At 38.7% G+C, this 25,651-nt stretch overlaps 1 protein-coding gene and 1 long non-coding RNA gene across 2 annotated transcripts in view; one reads left to right on the top strand and one right to left on the bottom strand.

The window, feature by feature from the left end:
- Positions 1–25,651, bottom strand: part of LOC146457221 (uncharacterized) — a 176,522-nt gene that overhangs the window by 58,494 nt on the left and 92,377 nt on the right. The gene's annotated exons all lie outside the window — the stretch shown is intronic.
- Positions 1,292–25,175, top strand: LOC146457227 (mediator of RNA polymerase II transcription subunit 24-like). The gene is made up of 30 exons (XM_085092234.1): positions 1,292–1,442; positions 1,813–1,895; positions 2,599–2,637; positions 2,832–2,905; positions 3,827–3,932; positions 4,533–4,668; positions 5,274–5,397; positions 6,278–6,368; positions 6,482–6,550; positions 7,634–7,750; positions 8,551–8,699; positions 9,176–9,265; positions 9,840–9,922; positions 10,075–10,100; positions 10,785–10,921; positions 11,070–11,113; positions 12,879–12,961; positions 13,212–13,393; positions 15,463–15,568; positions 16,295–16,407; positions 16,548–16,610; positions 17,534–17,589; positions 17,690–17,742; positions 18,429–18,551; positions 19,627–19,669; positions 19,911–20,032; positions 20,431–20,531; positions 21,258–21,334; positions 22,137–22,282; positions 23,708–25,175. Exons 1-30 carry the CDS (start codon positions 1,322–1,324, stop codon positions 23,831–23,833), a joined length of 2,883 nt encoding a protein of 960 aa, XP_084948360.1. The 5' UTR covers positions 1,292–1,321; the 3' UTR covers positions 23,834–25,175.

Here is a 25,651-nt window from a genome sequence, read left to right as displayed (position 1 = left end):
CTGGAGCACGGCGCAATCACAGTCGGACGAACTAATTGTCACTACATGTTGCAGTTGAAATACTGCGTGCGTCAGTTATCACTAATGTTCAGCTCAATTTTAAAAATATAAACTAATGGGCTGCCTTTTTTATCAGCCAAAAAAAAAAAAAAAGAAGAAGAAGAAGAAGAAGAAGAAATCATGTTGAGTGTAAGGTCAAATCCTTGAACGATGTACTCGAGTAAGATTATTTCATTGCCCTAGCCTCTATTCAACACCGGGAAAAACCTTACTCATTGCACTGGACATTACTTGATTAGTCTGGGGTCTCTAGGCAAACAATTTTCTCATTTATCACTTACGATCAAGCCGAAGTTTAATAGAGCTCTCATTTACCGGTTATTGGATCACTCGTCGATAATTTTTGTTTTGTGTTCCCCACAACTGATGGCTTTATTACCAAAATAAAACTCTTGAGCTCAGGCTTTTAAAATAAAACTCACTCGTGGATTATATCAGATCTAAACGGTTCCCTTAGAATGAAGCGATAGAAAGAGACACGCCGAAATCAGTTATAAAAACGGCAGGGTTTTTTTTGGTAGAGCAACGAATGCATTGAATTCCAGTGGCTGCTTTACAACAAAGTTAACTGGCATAGAATCAATGCTTAAAACTAAATCGTGTAGAGGGTGCTAACGGGCCTACTGAATAATGCTGATCAGTGCTTCAACTCAACTCAAGAGTTTTCGAATGGAGTTTAACACCTTTTAGCCCTTTCGACATTCAGTAGAAGATCTCTGTTGGTTTTAAAAATCCAAAGGATATACTGTAAGTAAAGGATATATACAGTGAACGTTTTGGACTTGAATCAGTGAGTTGGACCAGGGGTGTACGCTTAGTTCTAGGTTTCAATCATCTAAAGGTATATTACTTTTCATTAAAATATTGAGTATGTTGATTACGGTTGTTTGATAAAGGAACGAATTGTCTCGGTGGCCTTTGCTTCAGATAGGCGCCTCGAACATTTGTAGGCAATTGAATCAGCTATAAATTTATTATTCTTTTCCAAGCATGTAAATTTAGCCTGTCTTAACTTGTTCGAGAATAAAAATTATCTTGCTATTATCAATTAAAAAACGAAGGTAATCAAACTACAGCAAGTAGTCACATGAATAGGCCACTCAGATGCCTGTGGATCAGTGCCAGTGGATCAAGCCGTCCGCGCCAAGACCGCCTGTTTCCCGGCTGTTTCCGGCGTGGTCAGACAAAAACAATGAGACGTTTCACGGGTTGTTAGATGACGGCATTGATGGCTGCCAGGCCACTAAGCTCCAATTTCAAAATGGCGGTCAATACGGAGATTCTTCTTCAAGCCTGGCGAGAAAGGTGGACTCCTTTGCAGTGGCTTGTAGAGGTAAAAAAGTTAGCAGGGAAGGATAAAAGAGACCTCCAGGACTTAGCAGGTGATTACTGAAAAAATTTGGAATGTTTTCATACGAGCAGGAAGCTTATGAATTATTACAATTATTAGCTACGTTAAGCTTAAACACTATTCAACTAAAACTTAACCAGTAACGTGAGATGTTGCAGACAATGCAGGTCATCCCTTAGAGAGGAGTCAACCTATTATTATACAATAAATTCTGCACCTTCCGAGCCAAGTAATTGGAAGCTTGATTAGTGCTAATCACGGCAGGTGAACTGCAACCATAACAACTTAGTTTTGTTCACAGGATTTAAGTTAAGTGCTGATCAGGTTTCGAATAACTCGACCCTGATGACCTCTGAAATTTGAGTCTTGTTGCAATTATAATTACTTTGCCCCCTTTGCAGGATGCCTTGTACAGCAGGCCACGTTTGGGAGTACACCAAGCTCTTTGATATTATCTTATCTTAATCATGGAATTACCACCAAGGTATTGTTAGAATCACGTTATAACTTTAGGTCGATAGATATGTGATCTTTGAGTAGTCAACTGCAGATATTTGAATGTGCACCTACTGACGCAAGCATGAGTTTCTAGGGAATTTTTTATTACAAAATTGGCTAGTTTAAACAATGAAAACAGTGTAAAATGCTAAGCTTAGGTATTACCTAAAAACGGCTTACCGTAACAGTCCAGGGGCTTGCATGTATTATGAGAAGGATTTCATTGCCAGAGATTTGGGAAATTATATTTGGAGGGGGAGGGGGACTTTCATGTATTTTCAGGGGGGAGGGACATATATTCAACACTTTATGGTATGGTATTTTGTAAGTGATTATTTTCTGTAAACAACCACCTAAATTCTGAAATGTTCTGTCTTTTATTATTTTGCAATTTCTTTGTTTCATAAATAGCTTACAAATAGTATTATTTTATGACCAATCATTAGACACGTGACAAGTGGCCCTTCTTAATTCCCAGTAGTGACCTTTTCTCCTTACAAAATCGCTAGTTAATCAACAATACAAGTCATGAAAATAAAGGAAATGATCAATAAGGATAAATCTTCCTGATGTTGAAACAAATTCTCTCAACTAGTACTATAAAAAACCAATCATGAACAGTAAGGAGAATATTTATGTTGATACTGGGGCTTAAAGGGTTAAGATGTGATGTTGCTTTTAATTTCCAGGTTATTCCCTGTTCATCAGCCTTGACAGCAGTTCAGCAGGTATTAATAAAGTCCTTGTGGGTTGGTGTAACCCAGATTGAATTTTACTGTAAACTGATGTTATGAGTTTGGTTAATTACAAAAAAGTGTCTTAACTTATTGTTGTCCAGTTTCATAACAGTGCTAATTTGTCATGAATAGTAGCTCAGGATCTTTTATATCTGTGTTTGTGCTTGTCACTATTTTTTTTACAGTTTCAAAATGTTGTGAAGCACAAGTGTTTGTCAGCTTTGCTTGATCTCCTACTTAGTTTTGCACCAACAATAAGGTAAGGACCAAAACAATAAACTGAAATATGTAAGACTCAAAAGTAATGTGGTGCAGTGTTGAGAGCACTCGCCTCCCACTAATATGGGCCGGTTAAATTCCCAGAGTTGATGTCATTTGTGGGTTGTGCTTGTTGTTGGTTCTTGTCCCTGCTCTGATGGTATTCTCCAGTTACTTGGGTTTAACTCTCTCCACAAAAACCAACATTTCCAAATTCAAATTCGATCTGGAATGCACAGTTACCTTTGAACCAGTTCCTAGACATGAGCCCTTTGGTGCTCCATGGGTATTAAACAATTACATTATTTTTTTATACAACTGGTTACTGAACAGTACTTTCTTTTGGTATGTTTATTGTACATGTCTACAGTAGAAAGGGGTACTAATGTACAGCATTACTAAGCATCTCTTGTTGTTAAAATTCTAAAGATTGACAACTCAAGCAAATAATAGCTGTTGAATCATGTTTCTGTGGTGCTGTCTATTATCCTGTGCAAGGTGATTCTAGCTATAGAGTCTGTGGATGAAGTAGCTAGTCCTAAAAAGTGACCATGTTTGAAATACACTGTAAAAGGTATTGGGTGGCGGTGTCTTTTCCTTATTTTATAATTTCCTTAACAAAAATTGACTAAAGGTTATTTTTTCATGGTAGCCTTATTAAAAGTTTATAAGTAGCGTAGCTTTCAATACCATGTACTCAAGCTATAAATTGAAGGGGTACTCAGAATATGGCCATGTGACTTTTGATGTAAGGTCAAATTCTCCTTTTGTTTCACAAGTGAATACAAGGCAATTTAAAAAGGTGAATCTAGCAATTTATCAGAAGTCACTTAGGGCTTTTCCCCAGGCATCCCTTCAATAATAATTGTCACAGAATCCATGTATATGAGATGTTACTTCTATTTGTGAATTTTTGCTTTAGTTGCCCTGATACAGACGAAGAATGCTTGAGGTTTGCCGTTTCATTGGTTAAGATTGTATACTGGCTGCTAATTGTTGTTACAAGGCTTCTGAAGTTATGCATTGAGGTTTGTACACTGTGCCTCACATAACAGTTTATAAAAATATTATTAACCCTTTAAACCTCAATAGCATGTAATTTCTCCTTACAATATTATTATGAGATACATTTTTCTCTCAGTGACACAGGCATACTAGGAAAGAAAATCTCAGTTCTCCCAAGAGGAGTCGAACCTAAGACTTTCTCATTACTAGTTTGGATGCTCTACCACTGAGCTACGGGAGACTTGTGGGAGCTTAAGGCCCATCTTCCTGTTGAAGAACTCTGATTTTTTTTTCAGAGTATGCATTGCCTGTGTTACAGACTGAAACAAAATGCATCTATCATCCATTCATCGGGCTTAAAAACATAACCACATTTATTGCACAGTATTATCACTACTTGAAATGATCAAATACTGTATGTTGGTAATGAGAATGAATGAAAGAATGAAGATCAAAATAATTAATGTCTTGATGTTCAAACAAATTCTCCAAACTACAACCATAAGAAATGCATATCCAACAGTAGGGAACAAAAAGTAGTAAATCTCCAGTGGGTGGGGTTGATGGGAATACGAGTGGTATAATGCCTTATAGACATATTGTGTTCTTGTCTAACAATCCAGTCTGTTCGTCGTTCTGGAGGTGTTGATGTTCCATTTCACCTGTCCAATGTTGGAAAATGCAACAGAGCGTTTGGGCATCTGATGGGTACAGTATCATACAGAGCTTTGGTTATTGTTGGCAAGAAGGAGGATCAAGGTGTGATTTAGTTGTTCTATGTACTTTAAATTAGTTTTGTGCCAAATAAATTTATATTGCAAGGATGGCTGTTGTAAACTTTGCAAAGAATCCCCCAAGGGCTCCACCACGAGGTCCAAACTGTTACCCTTTTATAACTATTTTCAATCAACACAAAAGGTGTCTTGTGTTGGAGCCATAGAAAATGTTACCCTTTTCACATACCTACAGCTGTAGGAACATTGGATCTCTTTCCAGTGGGTCTGCAAGATATTTGAAGGGCCCTTTAAATACCTAAATGACAGTTAAATTCCTGTACCTTTTCTATACTTCAGTTCATGAAATCCCTACACTTTTTTATACCTCCACACTGAAAAAGGTACCCTTTTCAGGCACAGTCCGTTCCCTCCCCCCAGAAGAAGCCTTGTCTGTTGGTATTGATTCAGTTTATTTTTACCAGCCAAAACATGCAACAAAGAGCTTCCTGCATGTAGTTAGAAATTACTTAATTAGGATGAGGAGGAGAGTCATCCCACCAGCTCTCTCCTCTCCTCTCCTCTCCTGAAATAAATCAACATTTGGCTTGGTGTGAATTGCTTTTATTATTTATTTTCATTTGTCATTAGCTACAGCTTCTGAATTAGACATTCAGCTGCAAGCTCTCCTGAAGGACCTTGTGATGACACAACCTGAAGTGGTTATCCCTGAAGTTCAGCTCCATTGCAAAGAGCTAATGGTGAATTTCAACAGGTACAGTCATTGTGTAGTTATTGAGAAATACTTGTTAGCACAGTTGTTGCTGTTGAAGGCCACAAGTTTAAAACCTGGTGAAATTATTCTAGAGAACAAATTAAATTTGCAATGAAGAGCATCTTGTCAAAAAAAAGGGCAATTTTGTTTGGTTTTGATCTAGAATACATGTAAGATTATTGTCAGTTATTAAATTTAGGTTAAGTTTGTGGTTTTATTTCAAAATCTTCTTTATTTTCTTCATCTCTCAATGGCCGAAATCTTACTTTGAATCCTCAGTGTGTTGTTCTGGAAAATATCCATACCCCTCTCACAAAAAAGTTTCTTTGTTTCCACACCACACACTCTAGAAATTCCAACATAGCTTCACACTTTCCTTTAAAAAACCCTCAACTGGTTTTTAAGACCTTGCTTACTCGTAGAATTTCCATTAGCTTTCCATGGAGTGGTTATGGATATTTTCTGGAACAGCTTACTGCAAAACAATGTTTTTCAACATAATTTGTTATTTTGTTAAGCACCAAAATAATGTTCAATGCCATTGTGTTAATGCTGTTCACAATTTTTCCTTAGCCATTCATCCGTTCACTGTGAGCTGTTCAAAAATTTCTTCCTGAAGCTATTCATCTGTTCACAGTATCCCTTTAAAATGGCTTGTCCCTGGATCCATTTTGTTATTCGTTAACTAGCTGTGCATTTTTCCATTCGAATGGATATCCATTAATGTCTGTTTTCATGTGAAAGGCCTCAAATGTTGAATAAATTGTAATATATTTATTTTGCAACTCATTACTTCTGCCACATTTGATTCTCTTTTGATCTATCTAATGTTGTTTACACCCATGCCACTTATAAAACATTATTGCATTTCTTTGTTAAGATTGCAGAGTTTGAACTCTTCACCTGGCAGTAGTGACATCAGTCCAGGTCGTGTTCCTAACATAGCCATCCAGATTATTACTCAGTTTCAGGTACAGCTATGAGGCATAGATATTACTAAACTGTGTTTAGCCACGTTAACAAACTGGTATCATATGTAAGTGGAAATTTCTAAATGAAATGTGTATACCTCCTTAAATTTCAGGTCTTTATAAATCCCTCGTACACCCCAGAGCAAGTCGCTGATGTTATGGACAGTATAATGCATACTCAGGTATAACATTCTGGAAGCATTAGTCGAGGGCACTTTCCACTTGCCAGAACTGGCTGGCTGAACTAGTCAGTTTGTAAGCAGAATGCACCAGTTGAAAGGTCTGATTATACAACTTATGCTATAACATGAAGTCTGTCAAAGTTCTTCAAAATGATGTGCAACATTTTTTGGTAATTTGTTCAAGTTTGAAGCTTTAATTTGTGAAATTGTCCTTTCAAAATGACCCATTCCTCTTGCATCTCTGGCAGGTCCCCAATGCTGACAAATGGAAAGTGTCCATGATGGTATCCACACTGTATCTGCCTCAGTCAATGCTTGATAAGCTGCCATAGTCATGCCAAGAGAAAATTATAACATCAGGGATGTAGCTAAGAAAAACTTCAGGAGGCTCATTTATAAACCAGCCTATTCTTTTGGAGTGTGTGCACACCTCTAAACTTAGCCTCAAGTATTTGTCTTCTGTTGGAATTTCAGCTAGTGAAAAGATATCTCTTTCAGAAAGTGAAATTTGCCAGTAACCAGTTCTTAGCAACATCCCTGTAACATAAAGATATTGTTGGCAGTCCAAGACCAGTTCATATGACCGATTTTATACATTCAACTGTTTTCTGGTCTCTGTAGTGGTACATCTTTTGCACTGTGCTCAAGGAAAAACCTTTTTTGCTTTACAATGTGTTTAACCTTACTCAAAACAAACTTAAATGTCACTTTCGTGATGTGGGCTCCCTGTATAAAGATTGTTATTATATTATGATGATGATGATGATGATGATTATTATTACTATTATTATTATTATTATTATTATTATTATTATTATTATTATTATTATTTAAAAAAATTGTGCTTGAAAATAGCTCTGTTGTGCTTCAAAATACTTTCTTTTTTTAATCGCAATTGGATTGTAAATAGTTTTTTAATTTTCTACTTTTAACTTGTAAATATCAATAATTATTCTGCTTGGAATATTTTAATAAAGAGATCATTATTATTATTATTATTATTATTATTATTATTATTATTGAAGAAAAATCCTTGGTGAATTAAAAACTGAAGTGAATTTATCCTTTGTTCCTTTTATGAAGAATGTAGCTCGACATCAGTTGTACTTGGAGTTTCTGAGGTCTGCCATGGTGGGAATATTACAAACTCCTGAAAGATCATTGGAATCAATATTATGGATAGGATTTTTGTTTCTTAAGGCAAGTCAATATTGTCCTCTGCCTCTATTGTTTTGACAGTATCATAGGCTCATAAAGCAACCCAAATGAAACTTGAGTGATTTATTTTCAACATCTATTTTTACATGTATAAGCTAAAAACAAACAAACAAACAAACAAGTAAGGAAAAGAAAGAAAGAAGCAATTGGATTCTTGTTGGTTTTAGTTTCCTGACTTACACTGTACTTGCAAAAGTCATGCATACACTAATTTGTCAAACTGGCTCTGGTTGTCCGAAGAGCGGATAACTCTATCCAGTGGATAAAACACTATCCAGCGGTTTGTCCCCTGGATAGCAACTTATCTTCTAAATAAAGTTAGCTGCTTTTTGAACAACCGGGGCCTGATGTGTCAAATCAATACAGAACTATTTCTCACACTTACATGTCTTGACCAATTTGAACACTTATAATAATTAACAGCTACATGTAATGTTAAGTTCCAGATAATATCCCTAGTACTCCCCCATGGAAGGTTTTGTTTTGCACTCCCATCCCCCTAGGAAATTCAAGTTTAGCTTCATACTTTGCTTCTAAAATGTTGAGTTTTAAGACCCCCTCCCCCTAGGGACTTCTGATGACCTTCCAAGGGGTGGGTATGGATTTTTTTTCTGGAACTTCACAGTTTGAAGAAAATAATGTGGATTTTGAGGCCAAAATCACAAAATTCACAAAGCATTTTAATCGTCATGTCCGTGATTTATTGCATATCTAGGCATTTTCTTGACTTTCGAAATCAGTCTCTCTGTCACAGAACTAATAACAGTATTGTTTGTCATTAGGTTCCAACAGTGATGCGCATCCTGGAGAGCAGATCTCAGTTTCTTCTTCAACTCCAGCCTGGTTCTGGCGAGCACTCCACCGCACTCAGTGCCTTTCAACAGCTGCTGCAGTTTACCCCTCTGCTAAATGATGCGGACATTAAGTGCAGGTTGGATTTTTTTAGCACAATTTGTCAGTGAGGAGATCAACTTAAGGGGAGGGGTGGTACATCCCTTGCTTTAGAAGTTAATGACATTCTTAGACTGCAAGCTAATTGAAACTACCAGGTTGCACAGTTTTTGCATGCGCTGTGCACTCTGCATGCTAAATGTCAATCCATATTAATGTTTTACTTTTTGTCAGCATTGTGGGCTAGATGTGTAAGGATTTCACTACACTAAACACGTACAGTGTAGTATCTTTGTGCTGTAAAGGTTGAAGAAAGAAACTAGTGCAGGGCTGGCTTTGTTTAAAGTATACTGTAGTTATATCAACCTTAATCTAGCAATATTTTGACAACTAAAGAAAGCTGTTTTTTGTGCAATTTGCAATACATTGTTTGTGAAAAGAAAGTCAAAAAGTGAATTTGGAGGTGTTCTTGCTTGTTGACCCCTAATTTTACTTATTATACGTTCTGTCTTGTAGATGTAACTGTTATAAAGATGTGGTTCAACAATATTGCAAAGGTCTCAATCAACAGGTGACAGATAGGATGGAACAACTCATCTCTCAGAGGTGTGTTTTCTTGTTATTTTCTTTGACATGTTTTCCAATATTTTAAAATACCTGACACCAATATTGTCATATGAGAGAGATTAAGAATAACATTTATGCTGCTGCTCACTATTTTCAGTTTCAATGTAAAATTGAGTAGTTTTGTGTTAGCATCAAAGGCCAGAATTATTTTGCATTATTCTCATCCATGTACTATTTTTTTCAAGAAAACATAAACGTGAATCTCACATTTGCCAATTGCTGTAAATGTGATTCTATTAAATCTCTCTATTCTCTGAAAAGAATCTACAGTACTTGTAGCCAGTGTGTTGTTTTACAGAATGATACTTGCATTGAATTTCTTTATTAACTTAACTGACAGTGTAGCCTTTTGGTTTCTTGTTAAAAAATATGTGATAAAAATAGACAATGTAGAAAATCTGCAATAAGGGCGTAACAATGATAATAATAATAATAATAATCATCATCATCATCATCATGAATTTAATCGATTCAGCTTTCCAAAAAAATTTACCAAGATTCTCATGTCAAAGTTGGTTCCTCTACTGTATCTCGTTGTTCTTTTGTCTTGTAGACAGGAGTTCTCGTCACCTGAAGTTAAAGATATTTTAAACAGTCAGATGTCTCATCTCCCTGCTCAACAAATCCAGGATGCCGGTAGGTGTCAGTAACTAACTAAAGGCAATTGCATTGAGCGATTCTTAAATAGATGACTGAAATAAAAGGATTATTGGTGGTAAATAAAATGTTATTTTGCCTGTTTCATTTATCTACCGACTTTTAGACAACTTTTCTGATTTTGGTTTCAGAGAACAGAATTCTTGATATCGTTGAGGTAAGTAAAAATTTGTTCTTTCTTTTCTTATACCTGTTGCCTGTGGCATTATCATCGTTCTAATAATCTTTGTTGTTGCTGTTGTTGTCAGCATTATCAGTGTCATGTTGCCAGCGTTACATTTTCTGGTAGTTGTCATCATCTTCCACTTGTTGCCAAAGTTATCCTTACTATCATGACCGCCATCGTCATTGTCATCATCGTTATTAGTCAGATTTAGAATTATGCTTACGGCAAACAGCAAAATTGAGACTCGCGTTTATGTTTTCTTGAAAAAATAAGTACTTAAATGAGAATGGTGCAAAATAATTCTGGCCTTTGATGCTAACCCAAAACTACTGAATTTTACTGAGAAGCTGAAAACAGCGAGCAGCAAATATAAGATAAACATGGTCACATGGTCATTTCTGCCTCTTCTGTTTGGCGTAAACGTATTTCTAAATGTCTCTGTTATCATCATCATTATCACCATCGTCATCACCATCATTGCCATTGTCGCCATTATCAACAGCAATGCCACTATCTCCATCGCCATTATCATCGCCATCCTCGTCACTGTTTCCATCATCACACTGCTGGTTGTCGTATTTTCCCAGCTGTTTTAAGCTGGACAGTCTTCCCCCAGTACCTGAAGTTAGTGTACTTGACCAAAATTTCTCATTATGGTCATCATCATGTTCCCAGGCTCTGGAGGAATCTGATCTCAGCAGCCGTGATGAGAAATTTTTGAACCCACTGTTGAATTTGGAAAAGTTTAGATGGATGACTGTTGCAGCAGCAAGTGTGGGAAAACTTCCAAACCTTATCAGAGGACTTGTTAAGTAAGAATTTTCAACTGTTAATCGTCTACCTTGAGTTGTTCTTCAAGAAGTCTGATGTTCAAAAATCAATTCAATTTTGTTACTGCAGTTGTGGGTTATTTTGGTGGATTTCCTCTGATTTTATTTTTTGTTTGTTTTGTGCTCATAGAGTGTCTGATCAATCTGTCCACGCAGCCACAGACAAAGAAGACGGTTAGTTTGACGTACAAACACAATTAAGTAGCTGCTAGTGGTTAATTTAATCACCAGCCAATCTTATTGAGATTAGTGCATTTACACTGTAGGCAAAGAAATTATGTATTTAAATAATTATTGGTCCTGCTCCTGCGAGTTAACGACGTTAACGGAAGCTGGCAAGAAGACTTAAGTTTCTGACTTGCTTCGATTTTCTACTCCGTTTAGTCACTGCATGTTTTTTTTTTCTGTGCTTGCAATGACCTGTGTCATTTTAATCAAGCCCAACTTCGGGCGCTAGGTGTTGATAATAGGGACCTTAAGCAGAGACGACGACGACGCCGACGGAAACCGCACTTAAAAAATCGCCTTCGCATCTTCTGAATAAATTCGCGATGATTTATACTCTCTCAGTTTGTGTAATGTGGCCGAACTGTCGAGGAGCTAACGTCGTAGGGGCGCCTTTAAAGTCCAGAAAGAGAAAGGAAAATTAATCATCAAGCGTCAGTCACGTTCTCCATAAAACCTTAAATTTGGTCATTTCACGTTGTTGTTTTGCAGAGGACGGCAAAGAAATGTACCAAAATGTATAATGCACATGCAGAGCCAGTGTTTTGCTAATTAAAACTATTGTTTTCTGACGTTCTCGTTGTCGTTGTCGTTGTCGCTGCTTAAGGTCCCTAATTTTTCACTGTTGGGCAAGTCGACATTAATATGCTTGAAAGGAACATTGTCTATTCTTAGTCACACTTTGAAATCCAAAGGACACGTCTTCATCATTGGCAGCCGAAATATAATGACCACACTTTGTTTAAAACGGCTAGGTGTTCATAGATGTTTTCGGCTACGGACGACGAGGATAGAAATAGATATCTTTTTGAAAAATTCGAACATAGTTATTGTTGTTGGGCCGACATTTTCACGTTCTTCCATTGCGTCTTAGCTAAAATTGGAAATAACTTATTGTGGTTCTTTGTTTCCTTGAGAATTCACTTCATTTCTTCTCAATAATATTTAAATTAAGATTTAGCAAATGTTTGTCCAAAAACAGCGGAGTTTCCATGCCTCTACTAAATTTGCGTTGTTGCGTTCAATCAGCTGCACTGAAATGTCTCTTGCGCAACTTTACTTGCGTTTTATCACCCAGCTTAAGTTTGTGTCGCCATGTCGTTCTTTCAAAGTTGCGTTGTCTTGGGGTCTCGGGCTGGTCGTCCTTGAGTTTTCTCGCCTTTGGCAAAATGTGTCTTCAGGTTTTGGATTCGGAGTCTGCCGGCTCGACGGCCAGCAGCCTCTTTGCCCCTCTAATTCTCTGTAGCGCGAGAAAAACAAGAAGAACGCGACAGATCCGTCCTTGTTTTTACCGTTACGTTGCATGGCTTAGAGCGGTTTTCAAATGATTGTCGCCACTGGAGTGTCGTACAACCAAAACCATAGTAATTACTCTGGCCAATCACAGACAGACGTAAGCAACAATAAACCAATCAGAATTCGAAACAAATACATGTAACCGGTGCCAAGCGGGAAAACGCATGTGAGCGAGTGCAATCGGTTTTGGGTTTGTTTTTCATTGGTTGAGAAGGTGGCACGAGTTTTGGTTTACCAATCACAGAGAGCAGTAAAGCAACACCAAAGCAAACGCGAATTAAAACCATTCAACATTCACATTTGCGCGTAGGATCTTAGGAAAAATCAACAACTTCTGGCAACATAAAGTGTGGGTTGCAGGTCATCGTGCTTAACCTCCCAGTTCAAGCTTGATCTAATGTTTTTAAATTTGTTGCAGTTAAACGAGGAAATGTCCGAGGAGAACTATTTAACACGTCGTTTTTGCTGTTATGCCATATTGCGCAGGTGTACGGTCGCAAGGTGGGTCTTGTTTTTAACGTTTTGCACTATGTTGGAAGTTTGTAGCTGTTCAGTAGCCTCTATATTGAAACTAACAAATGCAGTCAAATTTAACTGAGTTAACAACAAAGAGCGCTGGCTGCCAATAGTGGAAGCTCCTGGATGTCTCAGCCACCCAACCTCCACTTAACGATGCTGTTGTTAAAGGGATATTAATATTGCTGTCTTCTGCCTGAGCTGTCAATAGTCATTTTTGTGTTGTTTTTCTCAGGTAATACTGGATGTTGTTAGGACTCAGACACCAACTCCATTTGTTGTTAACTGGATCTCACGTTACATACCAGATATTGAAAAGTGGCGCGCTTTCATTCCTGATACCCAACACTCGCCAAACCAGGCTGCAGTCAACGAACTTCTCAATCAGTTCTTCAGCAATTCAGCATTCCCTGCAAGGTACTCAGCGATGATAGCCTGTATGACAACAATGCTTATTACCTAACTCCAATTAGTACTGTTCGAATAATGTGTGAAACATATACAATTATTAAATTCTCAGCCTCGGATATTGCATTTCTAGCGTTCTGATTGGTTCACTAAATCCCGGTTATCAGCTCATATACCGTAGTTTGACCTTATATGGAAAACGATTGCCCCAGGTGTCGCTAAGCTAAAAACTTTTTTCGGCGGGAAAGCGAAAGTTTCTTCGAAAAAATTGAGAAAAAAAAGAAAAGAAAAGAAATACCAGACAATGACAACAATAAAAGCCACAAAGTTCGGCATGACACTATTTAATGGTACGTATCTCCGAGGTTTCCTTTTAAATCAGAAAAATTGCAGGATTTTACGATTTAGATCACATAACAACAACAACAACATTAAAAACTGGTTACCTTGAAAAATTTCAGGATGGCTTGCAAATCCTGGCGGTAAGAGGTTAAAACCGATGGAAGAATTTTTGTCAAGAAGAGCTTAATGCCTGCCTTTCTATCTGTTTCTATGCATTTACGAGGACTCCAGTTACAAAAGTTCATCCATGAAATCTGTACGAGCGGCGGCCATAATGTTCGTTTCCATCACTTAGTAAAACATTTGCACAAATGTGCACAGCTCTTACGCTTCTTGATAAGCTTGAAGTTTAAAAACTTGCACTGAATGCTTGTCTCAGTGAGGTTGTACCTCGACACTTGGACTCGGCTTGCCCTAAGTGTTTTAAAACGTCTGCGAGGAATTCAGTTCAGCATAAAAAAGGCGTCCTTGATCCCTTCCTTCGCTCGGCACCACACAACAAAACATTTGCTCAAATGTGCACAACTATTACGCTTCTCGATTAGCTGGAACTTCAAAAGCACTTGAATGCTTGTCTCAGAAAAGTTGTTACTCGTACACTTGAACGTTTCTTGAATTTGAGATGTCCGACTGTCTCCGATCTTCTTCGCTTTGGATTTTTCATTCAACTCCGTTCGCAATGAGCTGTGCGTGTCATGTGATCATTAAGTTTCGCGCGCTTTGTTCGGAAGTTGCCTCAACATCTGGTCGTTTAAATTTAAAAGAAATATTTACTTAAAATAAAATTTTTTAACTTCAACATCAATATCCAAACGGGGAGAATTTAATAAAACAATTATTCCATTCGCGCTTGTTGGATATGAGATTGGTTATAGCCAACTCGGCGCTTCGCGCCTCGTTGGCTATTTACCATCTCATATCCAACGCGCGCTCATTGAATAATTGTTAAATATTCGATAATTATGCTGTGAAGTCGCGCGGAATATCGCCTGATACTTAGCCGAGGAGGCCTCAGGCCGAGTTGCCTAAAATCAGGGGATATTCCGCGAGATTGAACAGGATAATTGTTTTATTATTCAGCACACTGATAACAGCAGTTTTATTGTAGAAAAGTTAAAGACGGTCTTTATTTTGCCATTTTTCTCCCGACACACGAAGTTACATATATCGCAGGATATCTGTTGACTACGGACGACGAATATCGAGTGCACCATGACCACATCATGGGCAGTGTTGGTTACAATGTGTTGAATAATAAGCTCTGATATTCATGCAGTTAGTTATTTGTAACCGGAAAAAAAGAAAGAACCGTTTAAGCGCTTATTGCAGAGTAAAAAACCGGTTTGCTAACGGGCGTGCGCTTATCTTGTTTCACTTTTCTCTCATAGTTTTCTTTGTTTCTTATTCTAAATGTAAAGTGGATACTACATCTAAGTACTTTAAGTTTATTATCTAACTCCACTTAGTACTGGTCGAATAATCCCCGAAACGAGTAGGAAAATGCCGACTGCAATATTCATACAGTAAGATATTTGTGTCAGTAAAAGATGTGTTTAGCGGTTATTTGAGCATTATTCGTTTCTTGCCCACGAAGCACGATTTCAATCTCCTTCACAAACTGCAGCAACAGAACACGTTATACAAAGTATTAGAGCCTGTGTGAGTGTTTTAGTTATCTTTGGATAAACTAGCGCTGTTGCCTCTGTCATTTCAATTTTCTTGTATGTATTTCGCAGCCAAGTGAATTGGGATGAACATTGCATGAACGTATCCAACGCTATGCACCAAGTAATGAAGGCTTGCCAGTGTGATTCTAAAGCCATACCACCTGATCAGTTACAGGTACGTAAACGGCTTGTTTTTGCGTATTTGCTTCCTGTTACCTAATCTTCCTAACCCTTCCCTTGGCCTTGTCACTGTGCACCCAACTTTGTTTACCATATTTTCCCACTGACTTCAGTTTTCCACGCATACTAACAGCCCCTCAACTCTTCACGTACCAACCACTGGCAATCTAATATCACCTCGCTATCCAACTTTTCCCGCGCTTTTCACTAGTGGGTAACACAATTTTTCCCGCGCTTGCCACCGTCCTTCGGCGTAATGGCTTTCCCGCGCTTACCACTGACTACCTGGCCCCAGTTGTTCAAAGGCCGAATAACTTTATCCAGTGGATAAGTCACTATCCGACAGTTTCAATCTGTGCAAAGAGTTCAGTATTTCCTCTTGTACAAGCGAATATGAACACTCTAACCACAGCTTAGTTTGGGAGTGTACGAAAACCTTGGACAACATTTAGCGTGAAGTATTTTTTAGACCCTGAAAAGCGCCTTATCCACCGGATAAAGTTATCCGGCCTTTGAACAACCGGGGCCTGTTCTTCCGCGCTTGCAACCGACTACTTGACTTTCCCGCGCTTTCCATCGGCTGCCTATTTGTCCCATGTTTTGCCGCCAGTCACATCACTTTTCCCGCGCTTTTCACCGTTCACACTTCTGGATTTACTAATTTTGCAGTTTTTCGCTGGCAAACGTTCCTATTTACACTTCTTTCTTTTCTACTTTGAAGAAATTATGCGAGCTTCTGAAATACGAGGCGCCGGCACTGGCGGTGTGTGCTTGTTCATGGTGTTGTGGACACATCCATGCTCTGACGGCAGAAGAGAGAAAACATCCCTTGCGGTGAGCCAAAATTAGCAACCTAATTTTGTGATCATTTATACCTACATGCGCCTATTGATATTTAAGAAGAAGGAATTATTTTTCTGTGCAATTTCGTCTCAATTAGCTAAAATATGTTCTTCCTTTTTTTTTATTTGCAGGCTAGTGAATTTGCTGTTGAAACCCTTCACCGCAAAAGGATTTCCCCAGGGATTTGTAGACAGGTAAACTAACTCAACATTGTACAGTAAACTTAAGTTATATTCTGACGAATAGCATGAACGACTTTGTCTGTCCATCAACTATGAAAATACTTTCAAAATGGAAGGTTTAAATTGGTTATTACATTAGAGCCGTTTCCAGTTGACTGTCGAAAGTAATTTTGCGTTTGCTTTGGTTTTGCTTTACTACGCTCTGTGATTGGTTTACTAAACTCGCGCCACTTTGTTGACCAATGAGAAACAAAACCAAAACCAATCGTTCCTTGCTCGCACGCGTTTTCCCGCGCTTAGCGCCGGTTACACGTATTTGCTGTGAATTCTGATTGGTTCACTGTTGTTTATGTATGTTGTGATTGGTCAGAGTAATTACCTTGGTTTTGGTTTTACGACACTCAATTGAAAACCGCTCCAACTGGTTGTATTGCGGTTACCCTCGGCTTTGGCCCACGTGGCAAGTGATCCGGAAAGTTTGGTGCGTTTTTTCGCTGTTTGACCGTGTGAAAATTTGAACGAGAGCGAAAAAATCCACCCAATATCCGCGCGGTCGAAAAGCGAAGCCCAACGGAAACACTTGTCATGCAAGCTACCTCGGGTTCGGCTTCGTCTCGGTTTGGAGACGATTCTATTTCTCGTAAACAGCACCCCTCAAAGTGTGTAGATTATTTTGTAAATTGTGTTTTCTTTGCATAAATAGTTAGCAGTTTCTTGACAATTTTTTCCTCCCAAATTTGAAGCAACAAGAAGGCTTCTTGGTGCCTGCATATTTTGTTTTCTATCGGCAGCCATTTGAACCTGTTTAGTTAAGCACAACACGAAGGTTAAATTGTTTAGTTAAACTTGGTTGTAATTTGTTTTATTAACAACGTTTAAACGGGTTTAAACTTTGTTGTGAGCGAGGTACACGATTCGCGTTTCTCGTTTTACAGGTGCGCAATGTTGCTTGAAGTCATGGAAAGAATGACATTGAATGTCGAAGGCAAAGGTTTGAGGCGTATTCGCTGTTGCTGATTTAGAAATCGGTGCAAATCGTATCTTTTTTATTTAGTATCTCCTCCAACTTTTACCCATTTTTCAAATTTTAGATAACACATGGGACAGCGGTAACGCAATCACAACTGGAAAGCCTGTGTTACAAGTAAGTAACTTGATATTAGAGGTTTTCAGTCAAGTGTCGAAAACATTTGGTGCCCTCTTTGATTTTTTCCTCTTTTTTTACGCTTTGTAAAGAAATCAAAACAAAAGCATTCGCGTCTTGTGTTTACGCCGTTTCCTGCGTCTCATTCGCACGCGTTTTCCCTCGCTTAGCGTCAGTCACGTGTATTTCCATCCAGTTCTGACTGGTTCATTGTGTTGTTTTCGTCTGTTATGATTGGCATGGTAGTTGTTTTGTTTTCGTTTTTGACTTTCAGTTGACCTAAGTAGACACTAACAATTCAGCTGAAAGTGTTGTTGCCTGGTTCGAACTTTTTTATCTAACCGGAATAGATAGCGCTTACCATTTGCAATTCGCCTTTTCCTGTTAACTGTGCCAAAAAGAAAACTGCACCTGGCCAGCTTGTCCTCTGAGGAGACTTAAGCAGGAGACATTATTTCAACCTAAAATTACAAACGTTCTGTTATAACTGGGAAGAAAGAAAGAGTGCCGCAAGACATAATTACAATTTTTATTTTTCCTGCAAATATTGCGTTCCACTTGACTTTTAACCGAAGTTTCCGGATTTTTGTCAAAATGGTCTTTATCAATAATTATCTTGTAATGAAAGGAATTATAACGTGACGCATAGACTGACTCTTGGATCCTGTTACACTGTTTGTTCCCAGACTCTTGGAACGTTATTCACGGAAGTTGTGAAGGCGCGGTGCCTAAGCAGCAGGACAGTTGAGCAGTTTAGACATCTGTTGACCATGGGCGGAAAGGAATGGTTTGTTTACAGTTTAATCAAGGTAAAGAACACTGGTGTTATGTACAGTTCTCTTTGAGCTAATTTACTCGACTTAGTGTTGGCGTGTCTAAGTTTATGACCCACGTCTATTGCGTGAATAAAGCTTTGGAAGTTACACGTCTTATAATCTTAAGGGATCTTTCTTTTATGTCTGTGAAGGTGTGGTAGTCAAACAATCAGCGTGTCGAACTTTCAATGTAAGGGACGTTGGTTTGAGTCCCGTCTCTTTATTACTTTGCTTTCCTAAGAATCTTTGCACAATATGTCCTTCACTTAAAAATGGATACTGGCGACCCATCAGGGAAGACTAACAAATGCGGAGGTGGGGTGGGGGTAACCCTTGCGTTGAACCATCCCATGTAAGGGGGAGTAGTACATACACCCCTGGTCGTGCATGCCGACTTTTGTCCGAGTGCGTCTTATCTCAGTTACCTCTGTGTATTTTATATCCACAATTAATCGGTATCAAAATTGCCTACGTGTGAACGGATGTGTGAGAGTGACAAGGAGTGCAACAATATGGTTATTGCTCGCTATGGGTGCAGACATGTTTCCATCGCTGAGTGTTACTTATCAAATAAACAAATCAATACGTATAGGTGTGGATGGGGGTGGATGTGGATGGGTTAACAAAACTAAGCAACGCTCTTTGAAACAAAGGTGATGTGTTCAGCAACAACAAACTTCCTGTACCACTACACAAAACTGAACAAGGTTCATCAAAACAAAGGTGATGTGTTCATGTTGGCAGAAAAAGAGCAGATTATGCACCTTTCAATGGTAAGGGGCCAAAGGGTGGGGAGCGTGGGGCGGGGAATTACAGGACGTTTGACTTTCGTAAAGAATTTGTTTTTAACTTCCTCTCCCGGGTCTAAAACATGGGTCAAATCATTTTGAGTGTTTTATAGCCCTACCAAGTGCGTACTGTACGTGTATTACCAGTCAAATTTCCGAGGGTCCGTTATTACTTCAATCTCCTCCTCATCTCCAGCTAAACATTGATAGGTGCGTTACCAAAACACCTGGTTGCAAAAACTTCTTGTGCCAATACGTCTGTTATTCTTACCATTATTCAGGAAGTAATGAAGTTTACGCGACACGAGGAAATGATATTGGCAGGTAACTGATTCCTAATTTCTACTATCGAGTGTGTGCCAAATTTTGAATTCATAGCCTTTGAACAGGCTCCCAAGTGGGGTATAGAGCGGAGCGAGACGGGCACAGTCTGGGGCGAGAAAGAAAGGGATGGCCCCCAGACCGCGCTCGGCTTGTTGGAGCCTGTTCACAGGCTCTGTATGTAGTACATTACATACATTATTGAGTTGAGGAAGAGTTGTCAAGTGACTTTCTTTCTTGTTAGCTGACTTGGGTAGCTGTCTTCTGATGGTTGACGCAGAGGGCCTGGTAACTTGTCTTCTTCAGCGAGTTCTACCGCTGATTATGAATCACGCGGATGCTGAAACGATTTTGGAAGACCCAAAGGTGCATTTTCCTTCACTTCTTTAAGATACGACCGTTTAGCTTCCTGTGCTACGATTCTACTTAGTTTCTGATATTTTGTAACTTAACAGTTTTTTATCAGCCTTTCTCGGAAAAAAATTAATTTTAAATTTTTGTCTTACTTTAAAATACTCCCGGACATGGTGTCCGGTGTCGCCAAATGTTCGCTTCTCAAACGTTTAGATCGTTGTTAACCGATCATGTTTGCAAAAACAGTGAAATAAGAGGTCGCATTTTGTTTTGTAATAAGATGCTTTTCACTAGAGTTTCATTGTAAAAGTAAAAGATTTAATTTTAATTATTCCCAGCCCGGTGTTCTACCTCCGAATAGCTCTGTTCTCGCTCACCTCACTTTTCTCATTACGGTTTGTGTTCTCCAGGGCTGGGCGCTTGCGCGGTTCGCGGCGCACGCGGTGTGCCTGGGAATGAACGTGGAACAGACACGGTCAAAGGAGGATACGAGCGACGAGGAAATGCATCGGTAAGGAGCATGTAGAAAATCCTGATAAACAGTCAGGAGGGGCACCCAACGGATCGTTTCGGTAAATTATCTGTTGGGAAGGCCCTTAATCCCCTACAACTTTCTAAGGAAATTTTCACCACGAACTTTCGTGATATCGGAAATTTAAGGCCTAATGTTTTCGGATTGATAAAAATGATGTTTCGTGTACCGAAAAAAGGTCAGCTAAGATTTTCGGAAAGGAAATAAGACCCAAGGTTTTCGGGAAATGGACAAAAATGCCCCAGTAATTTCGAAAAGACTCAAGTTCCCCTAGAATGACCGAACAGATAAAAATATTATAGCGCTGCCTAAAATGAACCTACAGAGCTTTAAAGGCACTCCAGATGGCCTAAAATAGCATTTAAAAGGATCTGAGAGAAAACTGTCGTCGGGTGCCCCTGAGTAAGTGACATAGGCATACTCGGAAAAAGAAAATCAGAGTTCTCCCAGCAGGAGTCGAACCTATGACCTTTCCTGTATGCTGCTAGGATTTGAATGACGATGAGTGGTATATTTGATAGAAATGTTTTGTTTTAAGGCTTAAAAGAGAGTATCACATTTCTTTCAACTTCGTTATAAATGTTATTTTGGCGGAGTTCCCAATTTAAACAAGAAGTTCCACTGTACAAGAGATGACCCCTTCCAAAATGCAAGTAAGATGTAGTACCCACAGAACTAAACATGCCGTGTGCCTTTTCTTTTCAGCCCAGCCAAGATGAAGAAACTAGAAAGTTCCATTCTTTCCGACTCAAATTCCTCATCGAAAGTACAACAGGCCCTAGGTATGTTCATTTTACGCAATGATACTCTCATTTGACTGGCAACAAATAACTTCATAATATTATCAAGGAATTGGCTTAGCATGTGATCGGTTACTCATACCGACATTAACGACTTTTTGGCGAATTGCGCAACATCTGGATTACACTGCGTCATCGATTTGGAATGGTTCGGCTCTTTTCTCAGACGGTATTAGCGGGTGAGCGTTCTGTCGCCACAAAATAGATAGACTGTTTCGTCCGCTACTATATGCAAAACAGTCCATTTTGAACATCTTAAGCTCTAATAGTGATTAGCATCGTCCAGTGTCTTGATGTTCAAATAAATTCTCCTTAGTAGTACCATAAGAAAATATATGAAGAGTAGTAAGGAGAGTACACATGTTGATACTGGGGCTTAAAGGGTTAAATGTGAAGCAAATTCAACTTTCTCGTCACGTGCGTGATCCCTATTTTAACAATGGTGAGAGGTCGACAGTGATTTCAGCTCTCATGACACTAAGGGGTCGCTTATTTGAGGGAGGGCGCTAAATAGTTGAGCAGAGAGTGGGCGCTTAACCAAGGTCGCCTGCGTAGCTGGCGGGGTATTGGGCGAAGGCGAAAATTGTACGAACAAGCAGCGAAGCCGCGAGGGGAATGGAGAAAAGGAGATTTGAAATCCTGCCTGCAGGAAAACTATGGGTTTTTTGAAATGGGGTATTTTCTCGCGGGTTAGAGAAACCTGAAAATAAAAATAAAAAAATTAAAACAAACAATTAAAACAAACAACTTGAAATGTTTTTGTTTGTCTGATCCTGTTTGTCAGTTCGGCTTTGTGAAGATTTTGTTGCCATCATTAAATCTACCGAGGTGGGACCAGTGCCAGCGTTATTTGTGTCCTTCCTACAACAAGCCGTGGCCAGTACTGGTATCCGTGTTGGCCCATTATCGGCTTATCTACCTGAAGACTTGGTAAGTTCATTATGTATTGATATTGTGTATGCTATTTCCTTTTTCTTCGGCTCTATAAAAGCCATTTCACGCTTCGTTTGATTTTGGGATTATGTTATAATGAGGTAATTTGTTATGCTGATCCTGGTACCCACCGAAGTTTCGTTAAACGCGCCACCGGTCAGGTTTCCGCTCACATGATAATGCAAGTAGGGGTCGATAATTTGTAAAAGCATACCACCCGTCTGAGTTTATCCTTTGGTTTAGTTTCCTATCACACCTCTCAACAACAGTACATGGAAAGGATGGGAAGTGGGGGAAGGGGGAAGGGAGAGCCAATAAATACGCTATTTCAGGCGATACTGACACATGCAAACTGGTTAAACAAAAGAAATGTCTGAAGTAGCCGGCCACGCAATCGTTTGCAGGGAGTTCTTTGTTTCATTTGTGCGTCCGACTTTGGATCTAAAGGTCGGTGGTTTCAGGGATAGCCTCTTTCATTTTGTTGTTCTCTTCGATAAAAAATTTGGCTCCACATTTTCCCTCTACCCAAGTATATATTAAAATGGGTACCGCTGATGTACTGCTGGGGGTAACGCTGGGATGGACTAACATCCAACCCAGTAGGTGGAGAAGGGGGAGGGTTAATTCCCCCGTCACTTCAATCTACAGAAGCCGGTTCAAACACTAGTGTTTGTGGGTCACTAACCGTGCATTCGGTAGACATATATATCTGTGGGCCCATAGAAAATGTAGCTGTTGTCTTGTATTTCATTTTAGTATAAATCTACTAGTGTTCTATCACGAATGCCGTTCTCTGATTGGCTACGCTACTCGCTATCTATTCTGTGATAGATAGTGAGTAGCGATTTTCAACAAAATGGCGCCCGCTTCTTCGCGTTTTCGAAGTGTCTGCGATGAGGAAATAGATAATTTACTTGTTTAGTTTTGAACGACTAGTAGATTTATACTAAAACAATTAGATTATTCGCTCTCGATTTCTATGCGTGATAGTTGATTCGGGCTTCGCCCCCATCAACTATCACGCGATAGAAATCTCGAGCTCATAATCTAATTGTTAATTAGTATAAATCTACTAGTGTTCTATCACGAATGCCGTTCTCTGATTGGCTACGCTACTCACTATCTATTCTGTGATAGATAGTGAGTAGCGGTTTTCAACAAAATGGCGGCCGCTTCGTCGCGTTTTCGAATTGTCTGTGATGAGGAAATAGATAATTTACTTGTTTAGTTTTGACCGACTAGTAGATTTATACTGAAACAATTAGATTATTCACTCTCGATTTCTATGCGTGATAACTGATTCGGGCTGCGCCCTCATCAGCTATCACGCGATAGAAATCTCGAGCTCATGATCTAATTGTTAAATTTTATGAAGTGGGCAATTTGCTTGTAGCTGACATTCCTTTTTTTTTCTTTTCCAAGGTCAAGGAAATGTTGGAGTTATCTCCGAGCCTACAAAACACACCTGATGTGCTATTAGGCTTGTGTAACATAAAGACTACTGAGGGCCGACAACTGTGTGCCAAGGCTCTATGCAACAGCATTTAGGGACGGCAATAACCTGCGAGAACAGACGCCTTTTCAGGACGATAAGTGAATGCCAAGGCTTTGTGTGACAGCATTTAGAGACCTTGGCAATGAACAGCTTTGGAAATGAGCAGCGTTACACCACCTTTCTCGGTGCAGCCAATCCCGAGACCATAGAAGTTTTCGCGATAATATTCGTTCAGTGTTCTGAAATTTGCGCTAATAACATGACGTAAAATACAGTTTTTGTACTGATGGGAAAACCTAAAATACCAGATCCTTTCTTTGCGCAGTTTTCAGTTCCGGTCAAACTCTCTTTTCATATTGTATCTAAATGTGGAGTATATACATATAAAAAAAATAAACATTTCAAAACAATGACGCAACGTTTGAATTTTGAAGGCATGTTTCGGATACTTCAATATTCATCGTCAGTTCAAGGATGTTTACAAATTTGTGACTACAGTATATATAAAGCAGATAACAAAGTAGTGTTAATTATAAATCGTAAAAATTATAGCTCAAGGATGTTTACAAATTTGTGACTATACATAAAGCAGATAACAAAGTAGTGTTAATTATAAATCGTAAAAATTATAGCTAAAGTATCCGAAACATGTCTTCTAAACTCAAACGTTGTGTCGTTGTTTTGAAATGTTTAATATTTATTCTACTGCTACAAAAAAAAGTTAACTTAAGTTACCAGGTAGAAAATTGTTCAATTCAAATTTGAGGCCGCGTAGGGTGTAGCTTTACTAGAATACCTGTAATCGTATTATTTTTAAGTTTTTTCTCATACAGACAATGTATAAAGTGGTGCCATGTTTGCCCATTTTCGAAATATTCGCGAAAGAATTAACTGAATCGAAATTACATTGAAATGAACAAATTCTTATCTCGAAAACCGCACATCATAAGATGCTTATTAAAACAATTAGTTCATTGCGCAAAGCGCCGGAAAGTTTCATGTAGCTTTTATACGGGTTGAAGTTATTACTCCCACAAGCTATTAAAATACAGTTAAGCTGTATATTAACTCGAACCTCGGGCTTATTGGGAAACGTAACGTCGTAGGGTAGTTTTCTCTAAATTTCATGAAACTTCCTTCACACGCAATGTCAAACAAGTTTTGTGTTCCTTGTTTCTTACTAAAAGGCTACTGAGGTTTGTTTGTTTTTACGGAGCTAGTTTGTAAATTACCCAATATTTTATACTATAATAAATATTTAGTTCCTATTCAGTTGTAGCTAGTCTTTCCAAAATCTATGTATAGTCTGCACTTTGCTTCAAAATGTAAATACTGTACCCTATTTTGCAGTAAAACCTTCACTGTAAAGTAAATAAAGAATATTAAGTTATCGCTTGTCTTGTGTCCCTGTGTGGCCATTTTTTTTTTTTTTTTTTTTGGAAAGCACTCCAGAAAGTGAGATGATGTATTATTCAGTGAATGACACAGGCATACTCAGAAAACGGAAATCCGATTGCTCCTATCAGGAACATCGAACCTAAGACCTTCCGATTACTAGGTCGGATGCTCTTCCACTGAGCTACAGGAGACTCGTGGGAGCTAAGGCCATTAAACTAGGTTCATGGGACAAACATCCAGAAAGATAGCTCCATTTATCCAACAAACAAATATCGTCATTTTTGTGAATATGTAACCTATATTTCAGGACGCGATTTCTTTATGTCAAAATTTAGCTTATTGGAAACATTTAATAATAACTTTATTTATCCTGATAAAAGACCGGTCAGTCAAACAACAAAGGTTGATAGACTGGTATTAATCGGTGACCAGCACATAAGAAATATATAAAAATATTTACATGAAAAACAGCG

This window comes from Pavona decussata, unplaced genomic scaffold (genome assembly GCF_977016875.1).
Source record: "Pavona decussata unplaced genomic scaffold, jaPavDecu1.1 SCAFFOLD_245, whole genome shotgun sequence".
NCBI lineage: Eukaryota > Metazoa > Cnidaria > Anthozoa > Scleractinia > Agariciidae > Pavona > Pavona decussata.
This window is presented reverse-complemented; position numbering and strand designations above follow the sequence as displayed.

What these genes read in the sequence shown, in the direction of transcription:
- LOC146457227 (XM_085092234.1), top strand. Translation starts at nt 1,322, where the DNA reads ATGGCGGTCAATACGGAGATTCTTCTTCAAGCCTGGCGAGAAAGGTGG. An exon ending in CTTATCAGAGGACTTGTTAA is followed by an intron (nt 10,922 to 11,069) that starts GTAAGAATTTTC and finishes TTGTGCTCATAG; the next exon opens with AGTGTCTGATCAATCTGTCC. An exon ending in CGAGGAAATGATATTGGCAG is followed by an intron (nt 19,670 to 19,910) that starts GTAACTGATTCC and finishes CTTTCTTGTTAG; the next exon opens with CTGACTTGGGTAGCTGTCTT.